Here is a 21,603-nt window from a genome sequence, read left to right as displayed (position 1 = left end):
TGAGCAACACATGGAGGTCTGGCTGGCTGTCAGAAGCAGCACAGATTAGAGCTGACACACAAGGGCTGGTAACTGTCCCCAGGTGATCACACATTAGCTGAGGTTTGCTGGCACACAATGCAAACTGGCATCCCTCCAGCTCTGACACTGTACTGCCATTCAAGGAGAAGCTGGGGCACTGTACACTTTGTCCTAGGCTTTGTGGGGACTGAGCCATCCCACCTGTCCCATAGGTGGAGGGGCACTGAACTGGAGATATGTGTTCAGTCTTCAAGAACCATAAGGCATGCGGAAGGTCCCAGAGAGAATCAATTCCTGGGTGAAGAAGTAGGGCTTTTCCCCTTAGTGTTCTAGGATGTGGCCTTGGAAAATATAGGAGCCAAGTAAGCAACTCAGTTCAAGTTAGCACTGCAAAGGCAATGAATTCAGCATGCTCAGTATTTTCAGGAGAACGTCCAAGACCTTCTAAAGAAATCACCAATGACCTTGTCCACAGATATGAGATTCTTGTCATTAGGTCAGGGAGCCTTTCCATGGCTAGAGCTGAAGCTACCTCTGAAAAGTTCTAGCAAAGGATTTGGCTTTTTTTCTCCAAATGCTTGTACACTGCAGGGAAAGAGAAATCCCTAGTGAACCAGGTTGCAATTTAATTTTTGGTTGTTCATAGAGAAAGAAATAATATTGCCAACTTTGTTTGCATTACAGATCATATACAGAATTCTGCGGTTTTTTTGCTCTCTGTGGGAGAGGAAATGGGTTGACAGCGTTTTCACACAAAATTGTCAGTAGTTCAGGTACAGAGCAGAGTTATGGTTTGGGCATTAAAGACATGTCTCCATTTTTTCATTAAGAATTAAAAACAACGCACAGCTAAAATTCAATTGCCCACAAAAGGAACAACTTCTTTGCAGGACAGTGTTGTGGTGGATATAGGCAATGGCAAGAGAGAGAATCCTGTAATTTAGAAATGCCATTTATGCATTTCTTTACTTTCAGAAGCAAAGACATCTGTACTCAGTGCAACAACCCACATAACATCAAGGTGAGTTTTCAGTAGGATGCTACAGCTTACAGAACAAGTCATGAATACTTCATGTGCCCTTTAAATATCTTAGTTCCATTTCTTGAAAAGAATTATCCTTGCACAGACCAATGAATCTTACATAGAAATTCACTGCTGTGTTGCTTCCTTAGCTCTCACTTTAAAAAGAGTTCAAGTACCTTTGATCTAAGCATGTTTGCCCTCTTAATTTCCAGAATGAAAAAGGTAACCTAATACTTTTCAAGTATTGTTAATCCTGCTTTGAGGCAAAGGGATGGATCAGCTAATATGAGCCCCTTCAAGGTCCATGTTTTTTTAATTACTTTATCTTCCAACCTGGCTTTGTTAGCATCAGTTTCCACAAAAGTTTTCTTTCCTATGTATTTATGTTTATATTCCCTGAAGCAGCAGGCTTCTGAGACTATGAAGCAGAAAAAACATCCCTTGGTATTGTTTGAGTTCAGGTTCTCCATGTATCCTTTGCAGAAGCATACCTCCTGAGCCATTTTAGAAAGGACCTTTATGCCATCCTGTCTGCAAGATACTGATCCTATGATGAAACCAGAAGGCCAGACGGAGAGAACAAAATCTGTCAGAGTGGCATGGTACACCCAATCTGAAGAACATGCCTTCACTGAATACAGTCTACTTTGCCCATGTCATCACCTTAGAAGAAACATCTTTGCTATTATCTGTATTATCTTTGAGAGTGATCTGGCCTTGAGGGTGGGGACAAGAAGCAAATCCAAAATCCAATACCAGCTTCAGAGCTGCTATTGCACACAGATACAGATGCAACCTTGGGTATTTGTATGTGTTTGTCACCACAGAATCTGATTATTTTCCAACACAGCCATCCCTGCTGAAGTGGGAAACATGCTCTTACTGACAGTCACAAGTGAGGGACTGTGACTCAAATATTCCAAAGGGGTGCGCACAGAGCAGATGATGAACCCAAGCAGGTTAGCTGTGCTGGCCAGCATGACTGCATTGTTGCATAATGCAACTTCCTGCCGACCTTCACCTCACACTGAGGTGGACCCAGGCAGCCACACCCTCGGGGCATACACAAAAAGAATGTAGGGTTTCATTACCAACAGGCAATAGTACTAGTTTGCTTATTCAGAAGATAAACTGTGAGGGTATGCAGCTTATGACTTATTTTTAATGGTGGTCACAGGAACACACAAATCCTACTCCCTAAAAGTAAACCTTTATGTATACAAAATTAAAATTAAAACTAAAATAATTGTATTTTCTGACTGCATATAAAATAATTTCAGGAAAAAGCATAAGTTTAAAAACAGAATTAAGTGATTAAGTGAATGGAAGGAAGAAAGAAAAGATAGTATCAGAACGACATATGGGGCTACAGGATCCAGGAAAAATTGTAGTGTATTTAAAACACCTCTCTGAAGAACACAAATTTGTAAAAGAGACTCTAAACGCAAAATAAAAAGCTTCTGCAAAACGTATGCCTTATTTATGTAAGCTGCATTACCATATGTTTATAGAAGTTCTCTCTCAACATTTCTAGGAACCAGCCTTCAGTGGCAAAGTCTTTCCCCAGCAGCATGAAGCAAACAGGCTTCCCTCTTGCCTCACTCCGAACTTTGTTCAATGCTTTTAAGTCACAGATGATATAATCTACTATCAGCTGCTACTGCAAATTCTAACAGCTTATTATGCTGCCCGCTGATCTGCTATGTTAAAATGGCTAATTAAACACTCTGAAAAAGAGAGTGGTGATACCTCTGGAGATCCACCAATGCAGTATGGTATCCATTTAATTTGAACAACAGAGTAAACAGAGTGTCTCAGTTTCTTACCTTCCAACCAACACACATTTTCAAGTGCAAAGCATATTGTAGACATATTACATGACTGAAAAGAACTGTCTTCTATTTCCAGTATGGATATGCCATGCATATGTTAATGAAATACTTTGATATTTATACATTCCGTTTCTATATTTACATTAAAAGAAATTATTTTAAAAGATTTATGGGAGTGAGAAGAGCTAGCACTATAAATGCATCTTTATGGTTTTTACCAATGAAATATTGATTCCAAGAGAAAACCCACAATCCTTAACCTCAACATCCTTTCATTTACAGATGCAGTGCAGGCCTTCACTTTGCTTTTGTATCAAAGTCAAGCTCTGTCAAGAGGGGATGGAAATAATTGTAGGTGGGGTGAGGAAGGGGGGGGCCTAAGTACATTTTTGTCTTGAGTTTACTGACAGACCTAAATCCCCGATCACATGATTTCACTCCTTTATTTCTTTGCACTTACTGCAATAAAAACTATAAAAAACACAAACAATTACAAAGGGAAGGACCAAACCAAATGTCATTTCTATGCTGTTGTGATTGTCTGTTGGGGTCTTCAGTCCTTGTTAAATATGCCCTATTCTGACCCACTGTTTGAAGACATGAAGAAAGCCCAAAAGACAGCCTGCTACTAAGAAAACCAGAGTAGTCCTTTTGCTCCAGATCTTGGACAAAGGAGGAAAATGGTTTTCAAAGTAGATTCTGCCAGTTGTTTTAAGTACTAAGTGATAAAAATTTAAGACACTTTTTATTGCTATACCTCATTTAGTATTAATATAATGAGCCATCCACTGGCACAAAGACTGGAATAGATGTCCTTACTGGTTCTTTCTAGTTTGCTTACAGTGAAGAAGGCAAAGTGACAGGCTCCCTAGGCAAACTGAAATGAGACTTGCATACAAACAAGCTCAAGGCTTGTGACTCATGAATGATTAAAATTAAGCATACTGTGGAAGCAGAGGAGAAAAACAACTCAACCATTTTTGCAAGAGAAAGTAAAACTATGAAGGATGTTTCTGGCCTTGCAGTCAATCCAACCCAACTGCTACCTTACAGAAAGCTTGCAACACTACAGAGGTATTGAAAAATGTATGTGATGAAATAGTGAACCAAGAGTAATGATCCTTTCTTGCCTTTTTTGTATGACCCTTCTCAAACTAGCTGAAACTACTACAGGGAACTTCTTCAGTCAAAATCTGTTACGTATTACCTCAGCACAGGTGAAACAAGGTACCAGAGGATTAAGTTCATCAAAGGGTACCACTTGTTGCTGACCTCAATTCTGACACTCTGCAGCAGCAAGACAAGTGGAACTCACTATTGATTTGTTCTGACTGCTTTGGAAGTGCAACTGCTTTCTGCTTCTCTCATCTTTCAGATCATTAATTATCTTGAAAGAAAGCATGGTGTACAGACAAGACTTGTTACGGAGAAAGCTGTATAACTGAACATGAGGTGACAGTACAAGAACATGACTACAGTACCAGAGGATTAGCAGAGGTGGATTAGTTTGCCTTTAATAATGCCTCTGAAGGTATAGTAATAAGCATCTCTGACACAGAGACCAGTTCCCTTCAGCTGTAAAAAGGAAAAGCAGGATTTGTAACCCTTTAGTCACTTTTCTATTCTTTTTACTGAACACATGCTTTGTGAAAATCCTGGACCACGTATTTTTTGCATTTGATCTTGGGCAGGAAAAAAAGACAGACTACTAAATTTCTCATCATTCTAACCCAGTCCTCCAACATTCTGGCCAAAATGCTCACCCGTGCAGTCTCATGCAGATCCACGAGGTATAAAGTTCTAGTCCTGCAACAAGCTCTAACAACAGCGACACAAGAGCCCTGGCAGAATGCAGAACTGCAAGGAAAGGCTCTAGCAAACTCAAGTTCCAGCTTGAGGTATAATGGATGATGCAGTTTAGCTATCAAATTAGTTTAGCAGAAGCTCTCCTGAGAAAAATTCAGCCCTCTGCAGAAAACAAGCTCAGTGATTCCATACTCAGTATATTTCCTCTTAGTCCTAGCCATAGCCTTGAAATGAAGTGATAAAGGAAGGTTCCTTTCAACCTCCGTGCCCACATTTCAGAAGGATGTATCTACCTAATGCACTATCATATTCTTAGGAGAACAATAAGAAACACTGTGGGACTCTTGAATCTTCAGCTATCACTTGGCATTTTTCCTTTTTCTTTCTTTAGTTTTTTGGTTTTGTTTGGGTTTGTTGTTTTTCTAAACCTGAAGGCTCCGAAACCGTGTTTCCATATGCTACTTAAGGATGTTAGGTGTTCCCTAGACTCTCACATTTATTTCTGCTCAGAATACTCAAGCTCCTCTCAGCCCAGCTTCCCCTTTTACCTTCTGTCGCTGCTGAATGTTGCTGATTGTGTCTGGCTGAAACTCCAGTTTGTCTGTTCGACAAAGCTTCCAGTATAAAATAACAACGATCAGGAGCACCACACAAACTGGGACTGCCACACCAACAATAATCCATAGGTTGCTGTTTTGTGATTCTGAGGTGGACTCCTTCAGCTTCTCCACAGCTGTGAAGTTAAAAGAAAGAAAGCAATTTTATGTGGTTATATATTTTTAAATGAGGACACTTCAAGGTATGTATTTTTATGTTCCTGCAAATGGTAGTTAAGGAATTTATCAGAAACCAGATGCACATCACAGAAAATGTCCTACCACTTGTAAGTTAACATACGTCATGCTCAGGAAGCATGGGACAGGTGATCAATTGTTCTGGACTACCTTCTGAAGACTTGTGCTTAAATGAATAATGAAAATACACTTCTGCCACATCATTCTGCAGCCCACAACTGAGCTGACATAGTGAAATGGGTCCAGAAAAATGACTTATCACCAACAAAGGTAAAGACTTTCCAGCCTTACTGCCTGTATCCTGCTTTAAGCAGTATTATCAGCTGCCTCTTCTCTTCAGTTATACATTCTGTATTTTCTTACCTTCCCCATCAATAACCAAAGTTGAAATTAGTCAGACCCTTCTCCCCAAAGCATACATTTCTGAATTTTTTATGAATTTTTTTTCCTTTCTCTGTTTAATTTTCAGTATGTGAGACCCTTTTGCCCCAAACAGAGAAAAAACTACTGGAAAGTAGTTCAGTCCTTCATGTAAAAACTGAACTGGAAAAATCAACAAACCTTTCATTTTCTCTATTTTGCATAGTGGTTATATGTGGGATTAAAAACCACAGCAGTAATAAATTTCTTGTCAAACAGACACACTTGGTTAAAATTATGTTTTCATGTTAAAAACAGTATATCTATGCAATCTTATTTTTTATTTATAATTTTTATAAATAGTCATTCTAATGATGAACCTAGAGAACAGAAGATCATAAAATTCTTATATTTTATAAATTTTCTGGTTTTTGTAACTTTTTTGTCTATTTTTTCCAATAAGAAGAAACATTAAAAAATATTCTACAATTCTATGCCTCTTAAAAGAACTTTCTAATGATGTGCCAGGTTTAACATGCAGAATAAGCTATAAACACCTCATGAGGTTTATTCAACACTTAGCATTTTTTATAAATGGAATTTATTCTTGCAACATTTTTGCATTTCTTTCTAACCATTATTACAGTCCATTAAACAGATGTACATGAGCTACCAACCTATCACTAAACTACGATTTTAATGAGGGAAAAAATTTAGAAACACATCCAGATGGTGCCATTTTTACTATTTTCTTTCTTGTATATCTGCAGAGAATTTAAAAAATCAAACACATGCTTGTTCTACTAGCAAAATACCCTGCAGTACAATGTAACTCATGCCTACATATTGCACCGAAAACAGAAGTAGTAATTAAGCGTTCATATTTTGTAGGTATTTTGTAGATCATATACATGTCTGTTACTGTTTTAAAACAAAACAGTAAACCAGTTTTTTCTCTAATCCTAACAGAATTTTGAGTAGGTCTTCTGTGTCATTCCTTACTGTAAATTATTTGTATACCAAGCTTCCTGAATAGCCTTTATATGACTTTATACGAACTGTCTTTTTTTTCCTGATGTGTATCTAGTAAAAGACCACATTACTTTTATATTCTCTTTGATAAAAAAATTACATTAGTTAGAGATTACTAATAGGCAAACAAATAAAAATAAGGTAAATCACATTCAACACAGGAAATAAACTGTTTCTTTTCACTTATATCATCCAAAATGCCCCAACTAGCATTAGCCTACATCTTTCACTCACAAAAACAATAATTCAGGCAAACAAAAACATAGTGACTTGTGTCAAACTTCACTGCCATTACTCAGCTAAAGGAAACACTCCTTTAACTCCGACATCCTCTCATCCCACAATCGTGGGTTTTGTGCAAGCTCCTGTCCAAGTTAAGCTGTACAGAAATATTAGAAGAAAGAGAAGTGGCAGGGATGTATCTAGTTGGCACAGTCATTTTCTAGCACAAGCACTAAGTGAATGCAGTGAGGCTTGCACTTAAAGACCCTGCTGCAATTTCAAGCTCAGCAGAGGCTTCAAGAGGCAGAACACCACGACATAGCTCACTGCAAGACTGCTAGAATTTATTTCCTCAGGAGCACCCCAAGAACAAAACACTGCAACAGCGGTCACTGTGCAGGGCCACTAGCTCCAAAGCTAATGTCACACATCCTTGTTTCTCTCTATGGGATCATCATATCAGTGTGGATTCGATGGGGCTTACGCTGTGCAACGGTGCCTTCAATGCGGTATCCAAGGATGATTGCAGCCCGCTGGATATCAACTCTGTTCATCAGGTCTGAACACTTCAGAGCACTGAGTCTCTCTCCATCTTGGTCCTCCACAAAATAGATCAGCTCCACAGGGTTATCAACACCAACTAAACGTGACACGTTCACAATCTGAGAAGAAATTTGAAAGCTTTTAAATTTTAAGTTGTATTTATTTGGGGCTCCCATACATGTGGTCTTTCAGTCCTTACCCTCTCTCCCCCTTCCCTTCATAGGACCTGGACCTTAAGGACACTTAACTAAAAAAACACTTTTGGAACAGCTTTGGCCAAGATGGCATCAGTACCTGTCTTAATTGCGACTGTGTGCAACCCCTAGTGCATAAGAAATATTCCACCTTGTATTATCACGTAGAAATAAAATTTCTGTCATACAAAATCCCTCTATCTGTGACATCATAAAATATGATATTGTAGTAACCAAGTCACTGCTTTGAACTGGTACAGTTTGGAAACTGTCAATATCTAGAAAAGTCTGATGGGAAGATGTGCTGTGTGTAGTGCTCTAGAATACAGCAACCGCAACATATACACAGGCTAGTTCTCTCACCTGAGAAGAGCTAAGCATAGATACACAGAGTGAATATTCAGTAAAAATTATACAGTTCCAAACTAAAATTCATTTCAATTAATTTCATTTTCACCTAATACTTATAAAAAAGATTCCGAGTGGAAATCTTGCAGGTGAAGACAACATTGCTGGCATAACATATTGGCATCTAATGACACAAGCGTTACTTAAGTGCCCAGGACCCTGAGAAATTTACAGAAATATCTATTTTGTAACTGAAAAGTTCCAGGGAAGAGATCCCTTGTATGGCAAACGTGAAGTTCTCTTTTTTTATTATTTTTATTCACTTATTATTTTTTTTGGTTTCGTGACAGATCCAGTATTGAAGAAAAGAATAACTGCTTTAACTCTAAAGATGCCCACATAAAGTCACTCTGGAAGCCTCTATTATTGCCTTTAGCACTTGCTGGTTAGCAGAAGCTACTGAAAAGATTAGTGTGATTGTACTTTTCCTTCTCTAAATACCAACTTTGACTTTGCTTTGTTATTCATAATGCACACATCTTTGTTCCAGTTTTTCCAAATGTTAAGCAGCTACACAAGCAAATACTCTGTTAGCTTCAAATAGAATTGTTTGTTCTTTCTCAGTAAAAACACCTGCACAATCACCTCCGTCCTCCAAACAGCTCCCTTTGGCATCCACCTTTCCTCAGGAAGGAATGCATTCAACACTGTGGGAAGCAATTCCCTACCTACTTCTAAAGATGTTAATAATCAAAAGAATGCATGCTATGAGGAAGCCCTGTAGATACTCTCTAACCACCAAACATCTACATTGCATATGAGAATCACATAACAATTTTTAATTCCTGTAAAATTAGATCTTACATATAATAACTCTCCTCTGTTTAACCATTTACATGCATGGTCAGCTCAACCTAGAATCAGGCCAAACAAATAGTAGATGTTCTGTCATATAAAACTGAGTTTGAAGAGCCCTGGAAGGAATTGCCATAAAAAGAGCAATATATTTGCTTCCTTCAGAACTACCCTTTGCTATGAAGTACATATTTAATCAATTAGAATCTCAAACACTGCCCATAGGCTTAGAGTAAAACACACAAATGTTTTAATGCAAAGCTTTATATTTTTTTCTTTCCTAGTTTCCAACAAAACTATCATGTTGAAGGAAAGCAGTGTAATGTTCTGTCTCTATAGAGATGATGTTCTGGTCTTTGCAGCATCAACTCAATATGTCCTAAAGAAGCATTTCCCAGGAGTGGCAAGAGCAAGGTGTAAAACTAAAAAAAAACAAACAAACAAAATCACGAAACCCAAACAAACAAACAAAAAACAAACTAAAAAAAAAAAGAGAGAGAGAAAAAAAGAGTGATAGAGAATGAAAAAGAAAGGGAAAAAAGTCTTCTAGGCCAAATCAACTGAAAGCAAACAATAGTGTACAATGTCAGTCACATTTGATGTAAGAAACAGGATGCGTACAAATAGAGCGGAAAAATGTGCATATCTCTTGAACACAGCAAGACTAGCTAAAAGGACCCATTAACCAAACCTGAATGCTGTTCTCTCTTCTATCAGCGAAGGGGAAACCAACCCCTGCCTGAATGTAATGAAAGACTGTCAATACATAATGTTTCAAAAAACATATTCAGAAGCTGCAAGGCTGAATCTGGTTTCACGGAACCCAAATATATATTTAGCTTACAAATGTCCCAGCTTTGTATTTCTGCTTCATCTGGGCTGCCTTCACCACAGCTTGGCCTCAGTGCACAGAGCAGCAGGGTGCATGGAGTGGTACCTGCTTTCAGCATGGATGAACCCTTCCTGAGTAGCACTTAACTCACATGGAGAGCAAGGGAGTTGAAAGGCCCCAAAGGACTGAAAGTCAATGGGTTCTTCATTTCCTTTTAAGAAATCTCTCTGTGTGCAGCAAAGGTACAGAATTAGAGAAATTTAGAAGACTCTCAAATTGAATCAGCACACATTTTATGGTGTTGTGAAGTACCCAGAAAGTACTATAATTATATTCATGTTGTACATACAGGATAACAGAAACTGGCTGAATGGGTTAAAAAAGGAACTTCTCCACAGCCACCTTTGGAAAGGCAAAAGGGAAAGAGGACAGATACCAGGGCAAGTAGCCACAGCCTAAGTAGGGACAGAGAGATGTGTGAGAACTGTCAGAGTGGAGACAGGAGGAAGCAGCAAGAGGTGTTTCAGCAAAGTATAGAGAACACGGGAATGAGCATGAAGAAATTCAGTGGAGGGTGGAGGTGCAGGCTGGTGTTGATGACTTAGCTCACTGGTTCAAGCTAAGTTTTATCTGTTCTATATGAGTGCTCACATCACACTGAGGGAAGCTGCAGACAAACTTTCAACTCCAAGGGGAGATGGTTATGGATTTCTATTCTGGGAAAGCTGATGGCTGAGCAACATATTCCTGAGGTGACTATAAGACCATTGGACTTCTACATAAACATGGCAACTGTGACAATACCAGTACTTCAGTTTTTATCTCTGTCATATTGATTCGCTAAAAACTTTTTATCTGAGTTTGCTGCAACACAGAAATGGCACACTGCAGCTGAACTGGTTTTAAGTCTGTTTATAGAACTGAGGTAACGCAGCCACTGAGCCCATTTTTTACTCAGTTCCTGTATACTAAGTTTTGTTCCATTTTTCTCCAAACTATATTCTCTGTGCAGCTTCACACTGGTTCTGTCTCACATTTTACAGAGATGTCTCTATCCTTGAGAGTGCTAGGAATGCAAGAGGCAAGAACTGTATTTTCCCGGCATCCAGCAACGCCCTGTGCAAGGAAGCATTTAAGCATTTTACATTTGTACTTCAGTAGTGAGAGGTGACATCAGGAGGGAAGAGACATAAGAATTTCAGTACAGGGGAGGCAGAAAATTAAAAAAAAAAAAAAAAAGAAAAAAGGGAGGTTAGACTCAATCTTCAGAGGTCCCTTCCAATTCCTATGATTCTATAAAGAAAAGACTAATTCCACTTCTGTGAACATAAGTGATACCATCTTTGTTGATACTAGATGCACATTTAATCTCCACTGTGTCCAGGCATCAGTAAATTTAATTCAAAAAGTGTTTTCAAGAGAACATCATAGGTCAGTGAACAGAGCTGCCATGGTAACAAACTCTAGTTCGTAATTGAGAGTGGGGAAACCCAGGTGGTGAGCAAGCTCACATGGTGTTTCCAAAGTGTCAGTCAGCCAGTGGGATGTGCTGGTCAGCAACCCATTAGGAATAAGGAATCTTTGGGTTTCAAAAGCATGAGCATTACTTAGAAACATGCAAACATGCAGACACACAATTCCCAAAATGCAGGTACAAGGATTGTTTTCCTGTTCATTCCCCAGGGAAAAAAATAATTTTAAAAGTTCTTGCTTTCTGCCCTATTAAAAGCAGGATTTCAGCGTCCAGGCAATTAAATCAAAGCTGCGCTGTGGCCTGAACAGTTGAGCAGACAAGGCAACATTAAAGCTTATGTGGAAGAGGCATTGTAGGTAACCTGTGCCCCAGGTCTGAGGAAGCTCTCATGGGTACCTGTCAGAGCAGGCAATGGCAGTGCAGCCAGCTGCCTCCTGATGTTCTCTGGCTGGTGTTGGGCAGACCCTCCTCATGCTGAGCTGGGGAGGCCAGGAAGGGAATTCAGAGAGCCAGGGCATGGAAAACAATGCTAAGGACATTTCCTCTGCTGGCTTTCAGGGGCTCGACCAACTGGCTTGCCAAAACAGAGACAGAAACAGGCTGTGGGCAACCTGGCAGAGGGGCTGGTCTCTGCCCTGGGCAGCTGTCAGAGGGGTGAAACACCTCTGAGGAAAAAATGAAGCAGCAGCATTTAAAAACCTAAAACCTCCCAGCAAGACTAGGCTTTTACTCAGATTACACACTTGGGATGGCCATGTGAGCTGCCAGTAGAAAACCAAAAGAATGAACCTCTGCCTTCATGAAAAGCTCAATTCAGTCCTTATGTCCCCTCACAGCTACTAATTCCTCACACACATCACAATACAGTGCTGCCTAAGGTGTTCTTTAACTCAGAACATCCTTCTGCCACTTAGTAGGATCACCTCTTTGCTTTCTTTCAAAAGACCAAGCATATGAAATGAGAGAAAATTAATTATTTTTGCATTAGCTTCTGGTATATTTTTAAATTACAATTAAGCCATTTAATTCTTCAGAAAATTAAAAAAGCTGTTATGAAAAACTAGTGACAAAATATAGCACAAGGCCTAGCCTCTGCAGACACAATGCAAACTGCATTCAACATGTACCTTCAATTTGCAGCAACAGCAGATACATATTAAAAATGTGTTATTTGCTCTGTGAAACATTAGTACGAGGATTACACAAAAATGAATAGATCTCATGTATAACAGTCAGATGTGGAACTTGTAAGGTTTTATAGAATACAGAATGATTATAGGCTTTTTTTTTTTTAGCATGGAATGCCACCTGTTAATAGTACAAATAGGCAAACAAGAAGGGAAAACGTCTTACGTGGGCACCCTAAGTAGTTCAAAACTCTCATTCAAAGTGCCTAGATTTAAAGAGTATTTTTAAAAATTCTTAGATCTTAACACATGCTTTTAGAAATGAAATCGAAACTCACGAAGTATAATTTCTATTTTCTCAGTATGTGAAAGGAAACCAATATGCTTGCAGCAACATTCACAAATAATTACTCCACCTTCTGACCCACAGGCCTGATTTTCCACACAGCTTAAAAATGTCACATTTCAATACACTATAAATACCTTTCACCTTAGAAAAATCTCCAGTCTATTGAGGGGCTCAACACAAGGGAAATGTGTGTCTAGTCTTTTGTGGATACAAGAATGTCCTGCTAATAAAATATCCAACACTTTGGTGTTGCTGGAAGCTTCTGTTCTTATTTTCACTTCATTGTGGCCTACTATCATAGCAGTCACTGCTTGGTGTGCAAGAAATAGATAACAGGAAAACATTAATATAAAGCACAAAGAACATTAAAAGGTCTCCCTGAAGCCACTAACACATGCACACAAACACACTTCAAACACAGTTTATAAACTTGGTTATGAGTAACAGAATTAGCAGCAGTAAACCAAAAAGGTTTCTTGTCAATGGCTATGGATCAGCTCCTCAACTGACAGCAGGCAATCCTTGAAAGAAATTGTCCTCCACTCAGAAGCCCACTACCAGGTGCATCACTCCAGCTGCACATGGTAATCTTCAAGGCTGTCTTTCCTACTACACACCTGAACATCCTGCCAAAGCAAGCTACCAAGAAGCTGTAATACCTGATGGTACCTAGCATTCTCATGCAGGAAAGCAGGACACCTATCACAGACATCTACCAGGCAAGGTCTCTCTTTCAGCCTTCCTTCTTCCACATCTCCTTTATTACAGTGCTAATCCTATCTGACAGCATGGGCTGTGAGCATCTGGAGAAGCCCTGCTTTCTGTGGGATGGTATGATGTTTTGACTACAGCTAAGAGAACCCTCCACTGCCCACTGACAGCAGTTTACAGACTCTTTGCACTAACTAAGTGGCATAAATGAGCAGTACTGCTGTCTGGCACGTAAGCTGCAGAACTCATCTAATGTCCCAGTAAGTATTACAAAGATGAAAGAAATAAACTCTGTTTTCATTTTCTGAAATACTAGTCTTTAGCTAGGAAGAACCTGCTCATAGTTTTATGTGTGCAGGATTAATTACCTGAGCTTTATTATGTAAAACAGTAAAATCATAATCTACACATACATATTTTACAGACTGTGGTACTTTCGTTAGCAATGTAAGGAATATTTATTTATTTTATATGCAAAGGGATGACTGAGACATAAAGAAAAAAGTGGTGTTGGGAATAGCAAATCTGAAGCAGACAGCTATTTACAGCAATTCAAAGCTGCATAAAAAAAAATCTCAATTGGTGAAACAGATGTTTCTGATACAGGAAAACAAAAGAAAATCTCAACATCTGGAAATGTAAGTGGTAGCAAAAACTGCAGGACTGAATTAAATAAAGATAATAGGTCTGAACTAGTAGAGGAACATCTGTGAAGTAAACCAACTGTCAAAGAATTAGCTGGGAAAAGGAATTTTTAAGAAAATGAGCCATTAAAAAGTATTTTGACCTTCATTGTGTTGAACTGACTAGAAAAAACGTGAAAATTTAGAACTTAAAATTAAAAATCCAAGTCCTCTGGGACTTTATGTGAATAATTCCACCTATAACAAAACTATAAAGCAGCACTGGAATCCAGATAGCAGAAGCTGCCATGTGTGTAAAATTTCACATGATCAATTGTTCTTACTTGAAAGCCATTCCTTGGTCACAGTGACCAAGGGTACTGTGACAAATAGGCAGTTAAGGGGCAGAATATACTACCCTACTGCTGCATCAAGATGCATATGATTTTGTCTCATATTTCTGTACCACCACCAAAACACTACAGAGAGCTGTGAAGTATCTGTTCCAATAGAGCACTTTGACTCAGGTGACCATCCTGTCTCCTTTTGCTAGGCACCTCACGTTAAGTCAGACAAGATAGCATGTTTTTAAATTAGGAAGTAGGTAAAATAATTTTCAATACAGTTTTTAGGAAGTCCTCATAATATTTTAGTAGCAACTTGAAGTATTCAGTTGTTTCCAGTTCTTATGTTTAAAAGACAACAAAAGGTATCCAAAAGAACCATATATTAGGTCCAAAACACAAGCATCATCAACTAACTACATGTGAGACATGCTTTTGAGTTATCTTACTCAACTCAAAACCTAGACAATATTAAATTATTCAGTAATTTATTCCCTTTTATTTCTTCCTGTGACTTTGAGCTCTTAATACCTGCACGATGTTGCTGCCTGCAAAACTGGCTCGTCTCCATATCCGCCCTCTGGCCAAAGCCTCGCTTAACAGGTGAGCCAGTTTCCGCTCCATCTCAGCCTGAAACACTTCCTCCTGAATTCGCTGGTCGATGACACCCAAGAGAACTACATTGCAGAGAAAGTAACCCAAGAACACAAATTAATTTGTAAAACTTTTCAGTGTCTTTTCTGCAACTTCAATTACAAGCATTGAGTCACCCTGTGGCATCTCACGGGCAACTCAAGAGCAGCTGTATTCATATGTGAGTCCTGCCCAATTCAGCCAGAGGTTACATCTTGGAAACAAAGACATTTGGAGGGAAAAGGTTAAAAGGAGTAAATAGTAATAATAATAATTTAAAAAAAAAGACAGAGGGAATTTTTGGAATCTCAGTCTAGACAGACCCAGGATACTGCAGAAACAATTTCAGTTCTTCAAAAACCATAAACTTATGAGCATTCAATGAATAGTTTCAAAACAAGAGAAAATTCAGCCAAACAATCTGCTGCAACTACTGTCATTCACAATGCCATGTTGGGAAGTGATACCAAAGTGGAGGTGGGCAGGGCAAGGGTTCAGAATTGAGGAGAAAAAAATAGGAGAAAAAAATAGGAGACCAGCAGCACATGGATGACATTGTGCATTCTAAGTGCAGCTTTCCTAGATTAGATAAAGATTAATAAATATGGAAATCATAGCACACAAAAAAAGCCCTGATAGGAGCCTTGCTCACTTCACTTCCCAACTCCAGGTACTCCAGATCACTGGGGCAGCTAATGCTGAGAGGAATCCCTCAGAAATAAAACATAGGAAACATGAAAAGTGTGGACACCTACTAAAAAGATGGCATTCAGTAAAGTGGAGTGAATGGAGAGACAGTCATTCAAATGACCTAATTAAACATCCCTAAAGGACAGTAAACCAACTCATGCTCACTGCAGTAAAATAACTCAGTTTTCATTTCTGAAGCTTTCCACTAAAGTGGTTTATAATTTAAAAAATCCCCTTTTCATTGTTTTCATGTTTAGTTTTCTTTTATTTTTTTCCAAGTGTGGTGCTTAACAAAAAGCCACCCAAATAGATAAAATAAATCTAGTTTTAATGGTTTTAATTTTTGAAACAAAAACACTAAAACCACTTTTTCAATTAAAAAATTTTCACTACAGACGTCATAAAAGGAAACATTTTCATTATTTCTCACAGACATCAACAGCATTTGCCTTCTAAATTCAATCACAGACTAAGAATCTCAGAATTAAATATCAAAATAAACAGAAAGTGGCCTTAGGCTATTATGTACAGTAAGTAGAAAACCATTCTTGACTGTGTATTGAATTTCAGTATCAATGAATTATGCTTAATAGCATGAACTGTATTCTGTAACTGTGAGGGACAGAAGCAGAAAACACTGCTTATCCCAGTGTTTTATGACCACTGGGATACATGCACATGTATCTGGGTAATCTAATATTAAAACCCTCACATTTACATGCATAATTTCTGTAATTCTCCTATGTTACGAATCATTACTTTACAGTACAATTTACAGACTGAAAGGACTAACCCAGCCAAAGTCTACTTGCTCTTCCCAGGCTGCCTTCAAGAACTGGGATTACAAAAAAAATCCTCTAGACCAAAAAAGGTGCTGCAATTTGCTTTCAACATCTTACAGTCTGAAAGCATAGAAAAATACTGAGGGACACGATTTCTGAACTGGAAGAATCCTCTTCTTATTGCAGGATCTAAGGGAACTTCCAGCAACAGTGGACAAAGGAAACCTAAGGCTCAGCAAGAGGGTGGGGGTGAGATCAAAAAAGACAACATAAATCTCTAAGGAAGGACAATATTGGATGTGGGAAACACACAAGTAGCTTCTCTCAGGTTACTGAACATGATTTGAAACTTGTTTCTCTTTGAAAAAAAAACTGTGGGCTTCAGAAGCTAAGTTGCAACTTGGTTTCCTATGTAAATATTAAACTGGGTCAATGCAGAGACGAGAGAGGGATATCTGAAAGAAGAGTAAGTCTATACTACTGGTGAACTACAGGTGGAAAAGTTGTGGGAAGACAAAAGTGTATCCAATCAGACATCTGCACCCTAAGAGGAAGTTTGAAAGCCTGGTCACCGCTCCGGCTTTCTGCTTAAAAGGAGCAGGTAGGACCTTTAGCATACAGGCAACCTCAACAACCTTTGAGCATCTAAATGTGACTGCTCAACCATATCTGTGAATAATGGCATAAAACTTCCAGAAGATTTGGGTGGGAGGAATCTGCTGTGAAGGAATCAGAAGAGATCAACCAAACATGGTAAAACTCTTTCACGTACTCGGGTTGTATCTATATTAATTTTGTTTTATTCCTTGTATGTTTTGGTAGAAAGTGCCACACAAAATTTGAATTTTTTTCTTAAAATAAAACCACAAGAATCAGTGTGGTATACGGACAGCACACAGAGTAGACACTTTATGTCTGACAGTGTAAGTTGACTCACTAAGAATGAACTGCTTTACAGATAAAAACTATTTTGTGTTCATTATCAAGGAATTGTAGTAGTCCATTTCAGACCTGGGAATTACATTTCCCAGATATTTCAGGTCACTAGGTCTTTCAGTTTTAGAATTTATTCAGCTCAAGCATGTTATTACCTCATAAAAATGCAGCACCCCTAAGCTATCGATACTTATGTAGACTAGTTATCCTCCTAACAAAAATAATTGCACTCTTACTTACTCATAGAGATACATACCTGTTCTCACCCAGGAAGATTTCATCAACTGAGACACATTAAGCTTAGGATAATGAAAGGCTGAGGGAAAAACAGAATGGAAAAAAAGCATTTGTAAGAACAGTATTCTCAACAACATAAACAAAAATAGAAGCCACTTCGTAATTTATACTGTCAGTAAGCATCTTATTTACACAGATGTATTACTACTCCCGAGGCTATGCAGACACAATGGCAAAGAAAGTACTCTGAACATACACTCCCCAGTTTGCCTCTGAAAAGAAGAAGGTACCTGAAGCAGTCAGATTTAATTCCAGGAAGATTTCAAGCTGCTGTACTGAGGTCATTGCTCCTAGAAACGTACAAGCTCTCTGTCTGAATTGTGGCTCTTACTGAGCTAGCTGCAAGATCAGCTTTTGCTCAAAGGGCAATGAGGCAACTCATGAGTGTCTCAGAATAAAAATAAGACCTTCTCTGAAGCAGAAGCTACATGGAAACACTAAGTGTAAAGCAGAAAACTGAATAGATCTGATTTGTGTTCCAGGGGAGTGCAGGGGAAAGCATTTAAAAAACGTTACCTTGATAATTTTTTTTAAATCACAAATAAATGCATGTAGAAACATTGATGTAGACAAATTTTATGGCTTTTCTGTTTGGCTTAGTGGCTCTGAGGTTTCTGCATTTCTCAATTCTTCCAAAAATCTCTGCTCCAGAGTGAAATCCTTGCCCCAGTGAAGTCAATAAAGTCCATTTCCACTGATTTCAGTAGAAGTAAAATTTTTCCCAAGGTTTCCACTGGAGAGCAGTAAAGATATGTTGGGAAACAAGTGAAGATGGGGGCTGGGCCAACAGTTTCCTCAAACAAAGTCTTAAGCTTCACTACGGCAGTAAGAAAAAGGAATGGTCTTAACTTTTTCAAAATATTTAATCCAGATGCAGTTTGTGAAGCATTACAGAAAGGTTAATTTTAAAATAATTTCATGGATAGGAAGATTGTGGCACAAAAATTAAATTATCTGGTCCATGCTAGATCAATTTAGAGTAAAGACGTCGTGTCTTTAGCCGTAGACTAGTTGGCCATAACTTCATGTTTCAAAGAAATAGAAAATTACCATTTTTCTATTTTAATTCTGCAATAATTTGTAGAGGAGCTGACTACTGTCAGCTTAAGAAATGTATTAATTTTTTGCTAAGGCAAGAGTAAAAGAACCAGTAGTTATATTGCACTTTTGTTTTCATAGATTTATAAATAGTCCTATAAAAAAAAAAAGAAAATTTGGTTAACCCACCTTTATTTCAATAATTGCACCACTAGCTTCAAGAGAACCACCTGGGAGGTACTTTGTGACTTATTCAGAAGGGTATCAGAATATGGTCCTTTATTCTGAACAGGAAACACTGGCCCTCTATACACTGACCATGATGCATCAAATTTCCAGAAAGACAAAAAAGCACCTCACAGTTCATATAAAGAAACACACCTATTTTTGGCATACTATTACATGATGCTTCTGATTGCAGCTTTTAGATCAGAGTTCTATTACTCTGGCCAAACAACCTGAAGAAAAAAAAAGCATAAACTAAACAGCATCTGTTGTTTTTCCAAAGCATGGAAAGAGCGAGATAAGACAATTAAAACCTTCCACAGCCCTAAAACTTTGAACTGCTAACAGTTGTGAGTTGTTTCTTTTTCTTTTAAACCAAAATCATGCTTTGCCTCAATACTTAATGTGCTCTTCACACTTTTTCTAATTAGTACTTGAAAATTATTTAATTAATGCAAATTGCTGGATGAGTAGTCATTTAAACTTTTCATGGAATTAATGAAATTTAAAAATAAAACAACTTAAGCAGAAAAACTTAAAAATTAAAAGAAAGATGTGCTGTGATCATTGGCAGTGAAGGCTGGGTTCTAAAACCTGATGAAGAATTGATTAAATTATGGATACTTCTGCCACTGAGACCATGCTCACAAATCAGAAAATCCAGGCTCCAACTCCTGTTCCATAGGTCACTCAAGTGCCCCACCAGCACACACGTGGCCAGATCCTGTGCTCAGCTGGAGTCTCAGCACTGCAGCAAGATCTATTTGCAATATTCTTGATGCCTCCTGGAACTAACAATTAAAACCAGCACAGACTGATTGTTATTCTGAAGGGGAAGTTGGATGGGTAAAATGCAATTATTAGTTAGATTGCAGCTGGCCTGCTAATGACTGTAGATGCACTAACAAAGTAGATGTTGTCATCATTAGAAGAGTCTAACACACAGGCCCTGAAGCACCACACCACGTAACAGCATTGATTCAATGCTGACTGAAAAGGCAAAGGGTCACCCAGTCACCTCTTGACAGCAGTCTGAAGGACACCGCATGGGCAACATGGCCTTCACCAGAAGATCCAGCAAGGATCTCTCTGACCCTGTCATATACAGGCATGTGGAACTAGGCAGCATAGAACTGGTACTATATTGATGGTTCCTATTTCTGATAAACGGAGGAGCAGTAACAGAAAGCATGGAGGGAATGAAATATTTGGAACGAGAAGGCATCAACTGAAAAATAAGATTTCATGCAAATATTGGGGTGTGAGCATCTGTCAGAAGTGTGATCCAAAATCCACCCAGGTAAAAATTGCCAAATATTTGTCCAGTCTTTGGACTGTATCATAGGATTTTATATTATCCTCTTGGCCTTGCAACATCTCCAAGATATCTGAAATAGATGTTAGCCATCGAAGTGCTACTTGTAGCGCTAAAAAAAATAGCAAGTCCCAAGGCAAACCTCTCTTTTTAAAGCTACATTAAAACAAAGAGACTTATTCAGGCTAAGTTCATATGTCTAATATATTCCACTGGTAGCCTTTGCCTGTCCTCAGAGAAATCTTCCAGCCATAAAAAGATAGCAAATACATTATTTCGTATTATTTTTAATGAACTAGCACCCAAAAACCATAACTAAAACTCTTCTTTCTGCTGACATGCCATTCATGACCATCTAACTAGTTTACAATCTGAAATGTGAGATATAAGGAGGACAGTGCAAAACAAACATGCAAGAAAGTTAAAACTGAAAATGTCTGGAGACTTCCAGGCTTGGCTACTCCAGCAGCCCTATTTCCTGCAAAGAACAGTTCATTCTGTCAAACTAACATCTTTCACTATTAACCCTGACTCTTAAATTAATGGGAAAAGCTGATAAAAAATCCTGTTGTTAATGACATACTGCACAGTGAGAAGCCACACAATGCATAAACAGTACATATCAGTTACTTGAAAAATCCAGTGAAAGGCCTGACTATGTGTGAAAGGCAACGTGAAGTGAACAAGCAGCAGGGAGCAAACATATTCCTTCAAACAAGGCTCAAATTTGGGATATCAAAGGCAAAGTCTCACTTTACTCAACAGGGTTGAGACATGGTGATATTGCAACAAGTAACGACAGCTCAGGTCACCTAGAAATCAGTTATTTTTCTTTAGATGCAGACTTCACAGAGCCCTCAGGGGGAAAAGAAAGTCACCACCAAGAGCATTAATTGTTATCATGCCTGATAAGTAAGGCCCAAGTGGCACAGAACAGTATGGCAAGGAACTTGTTGTATTTACATGTGAACAACAGCATACATAAATGGTTTATATGTAAATATCCAAAATTCACATTGAAAAAGCAGAAAGCTGCATATCAATTTGCATAGAGCAAAGCAGCTACCTATCTAAAGAAGATCTTCACAGCTATGACTCCTCTGTAGAACAAGGGACAACATGAAAGCAGAGAGTTTAGGGCCTAGAAAACAAAACCATTTAGGCATCTTCCTGCCAAAATAGCTTTGGGGACCTGG

General features: G+C 38.5%; 1 protein-coding gene across 1 annotated transcript in view; it reads right to left on the bottom strand.

Moving 5' to 3' along the window:
* Nucleotides 1-21,603, bottom strand: part of KIAA1549 (KIAA1549 ortholog) — an 84,021-nt gene that overhangs the window by 37,365 nt on the left and 25,053 nt on the right. The window contains exons 6-9 of the mRNA XM_010005813.1: nt 17,789-17,848; nt 15,023-15,168; nt 7,576-7,753; nt 5,232-5,416 (exon numbers count right to left, since the gene is read on the bottom strand). Of these exons, the coding sequence (XP_010004115.1) occupies nt 5,232-5,416; nt 7,576-7,753; nt 15,023-15,168; nt 17,789-17,848 (569 nt within the window). The remainder of the gene's footprint in view (nt 1-5,231; nt 5,417-7,575; nt 7,754-15,022; nt 15,169-17,788; nt 17,849-21,603) is intronic.

This window comes from Chaetura pelagica, unplaced genomic scaffold, assembly GCF_000747805.2.
Source record: "Chaetura pelagica isolate M959 unplaced genomic scaffold, ChaPel_1.0 scaffold79, whole genome shotgun sequence".
Lineage (NCBI taxonomy): Eukaryota > Metazoa > Chordata > Aves > Apodiformes > Apodidae > Chaetura > Chaetura pelagica.
This window is presented reverse-complemented; position numbering and strand designations above follow the sequence as displayed.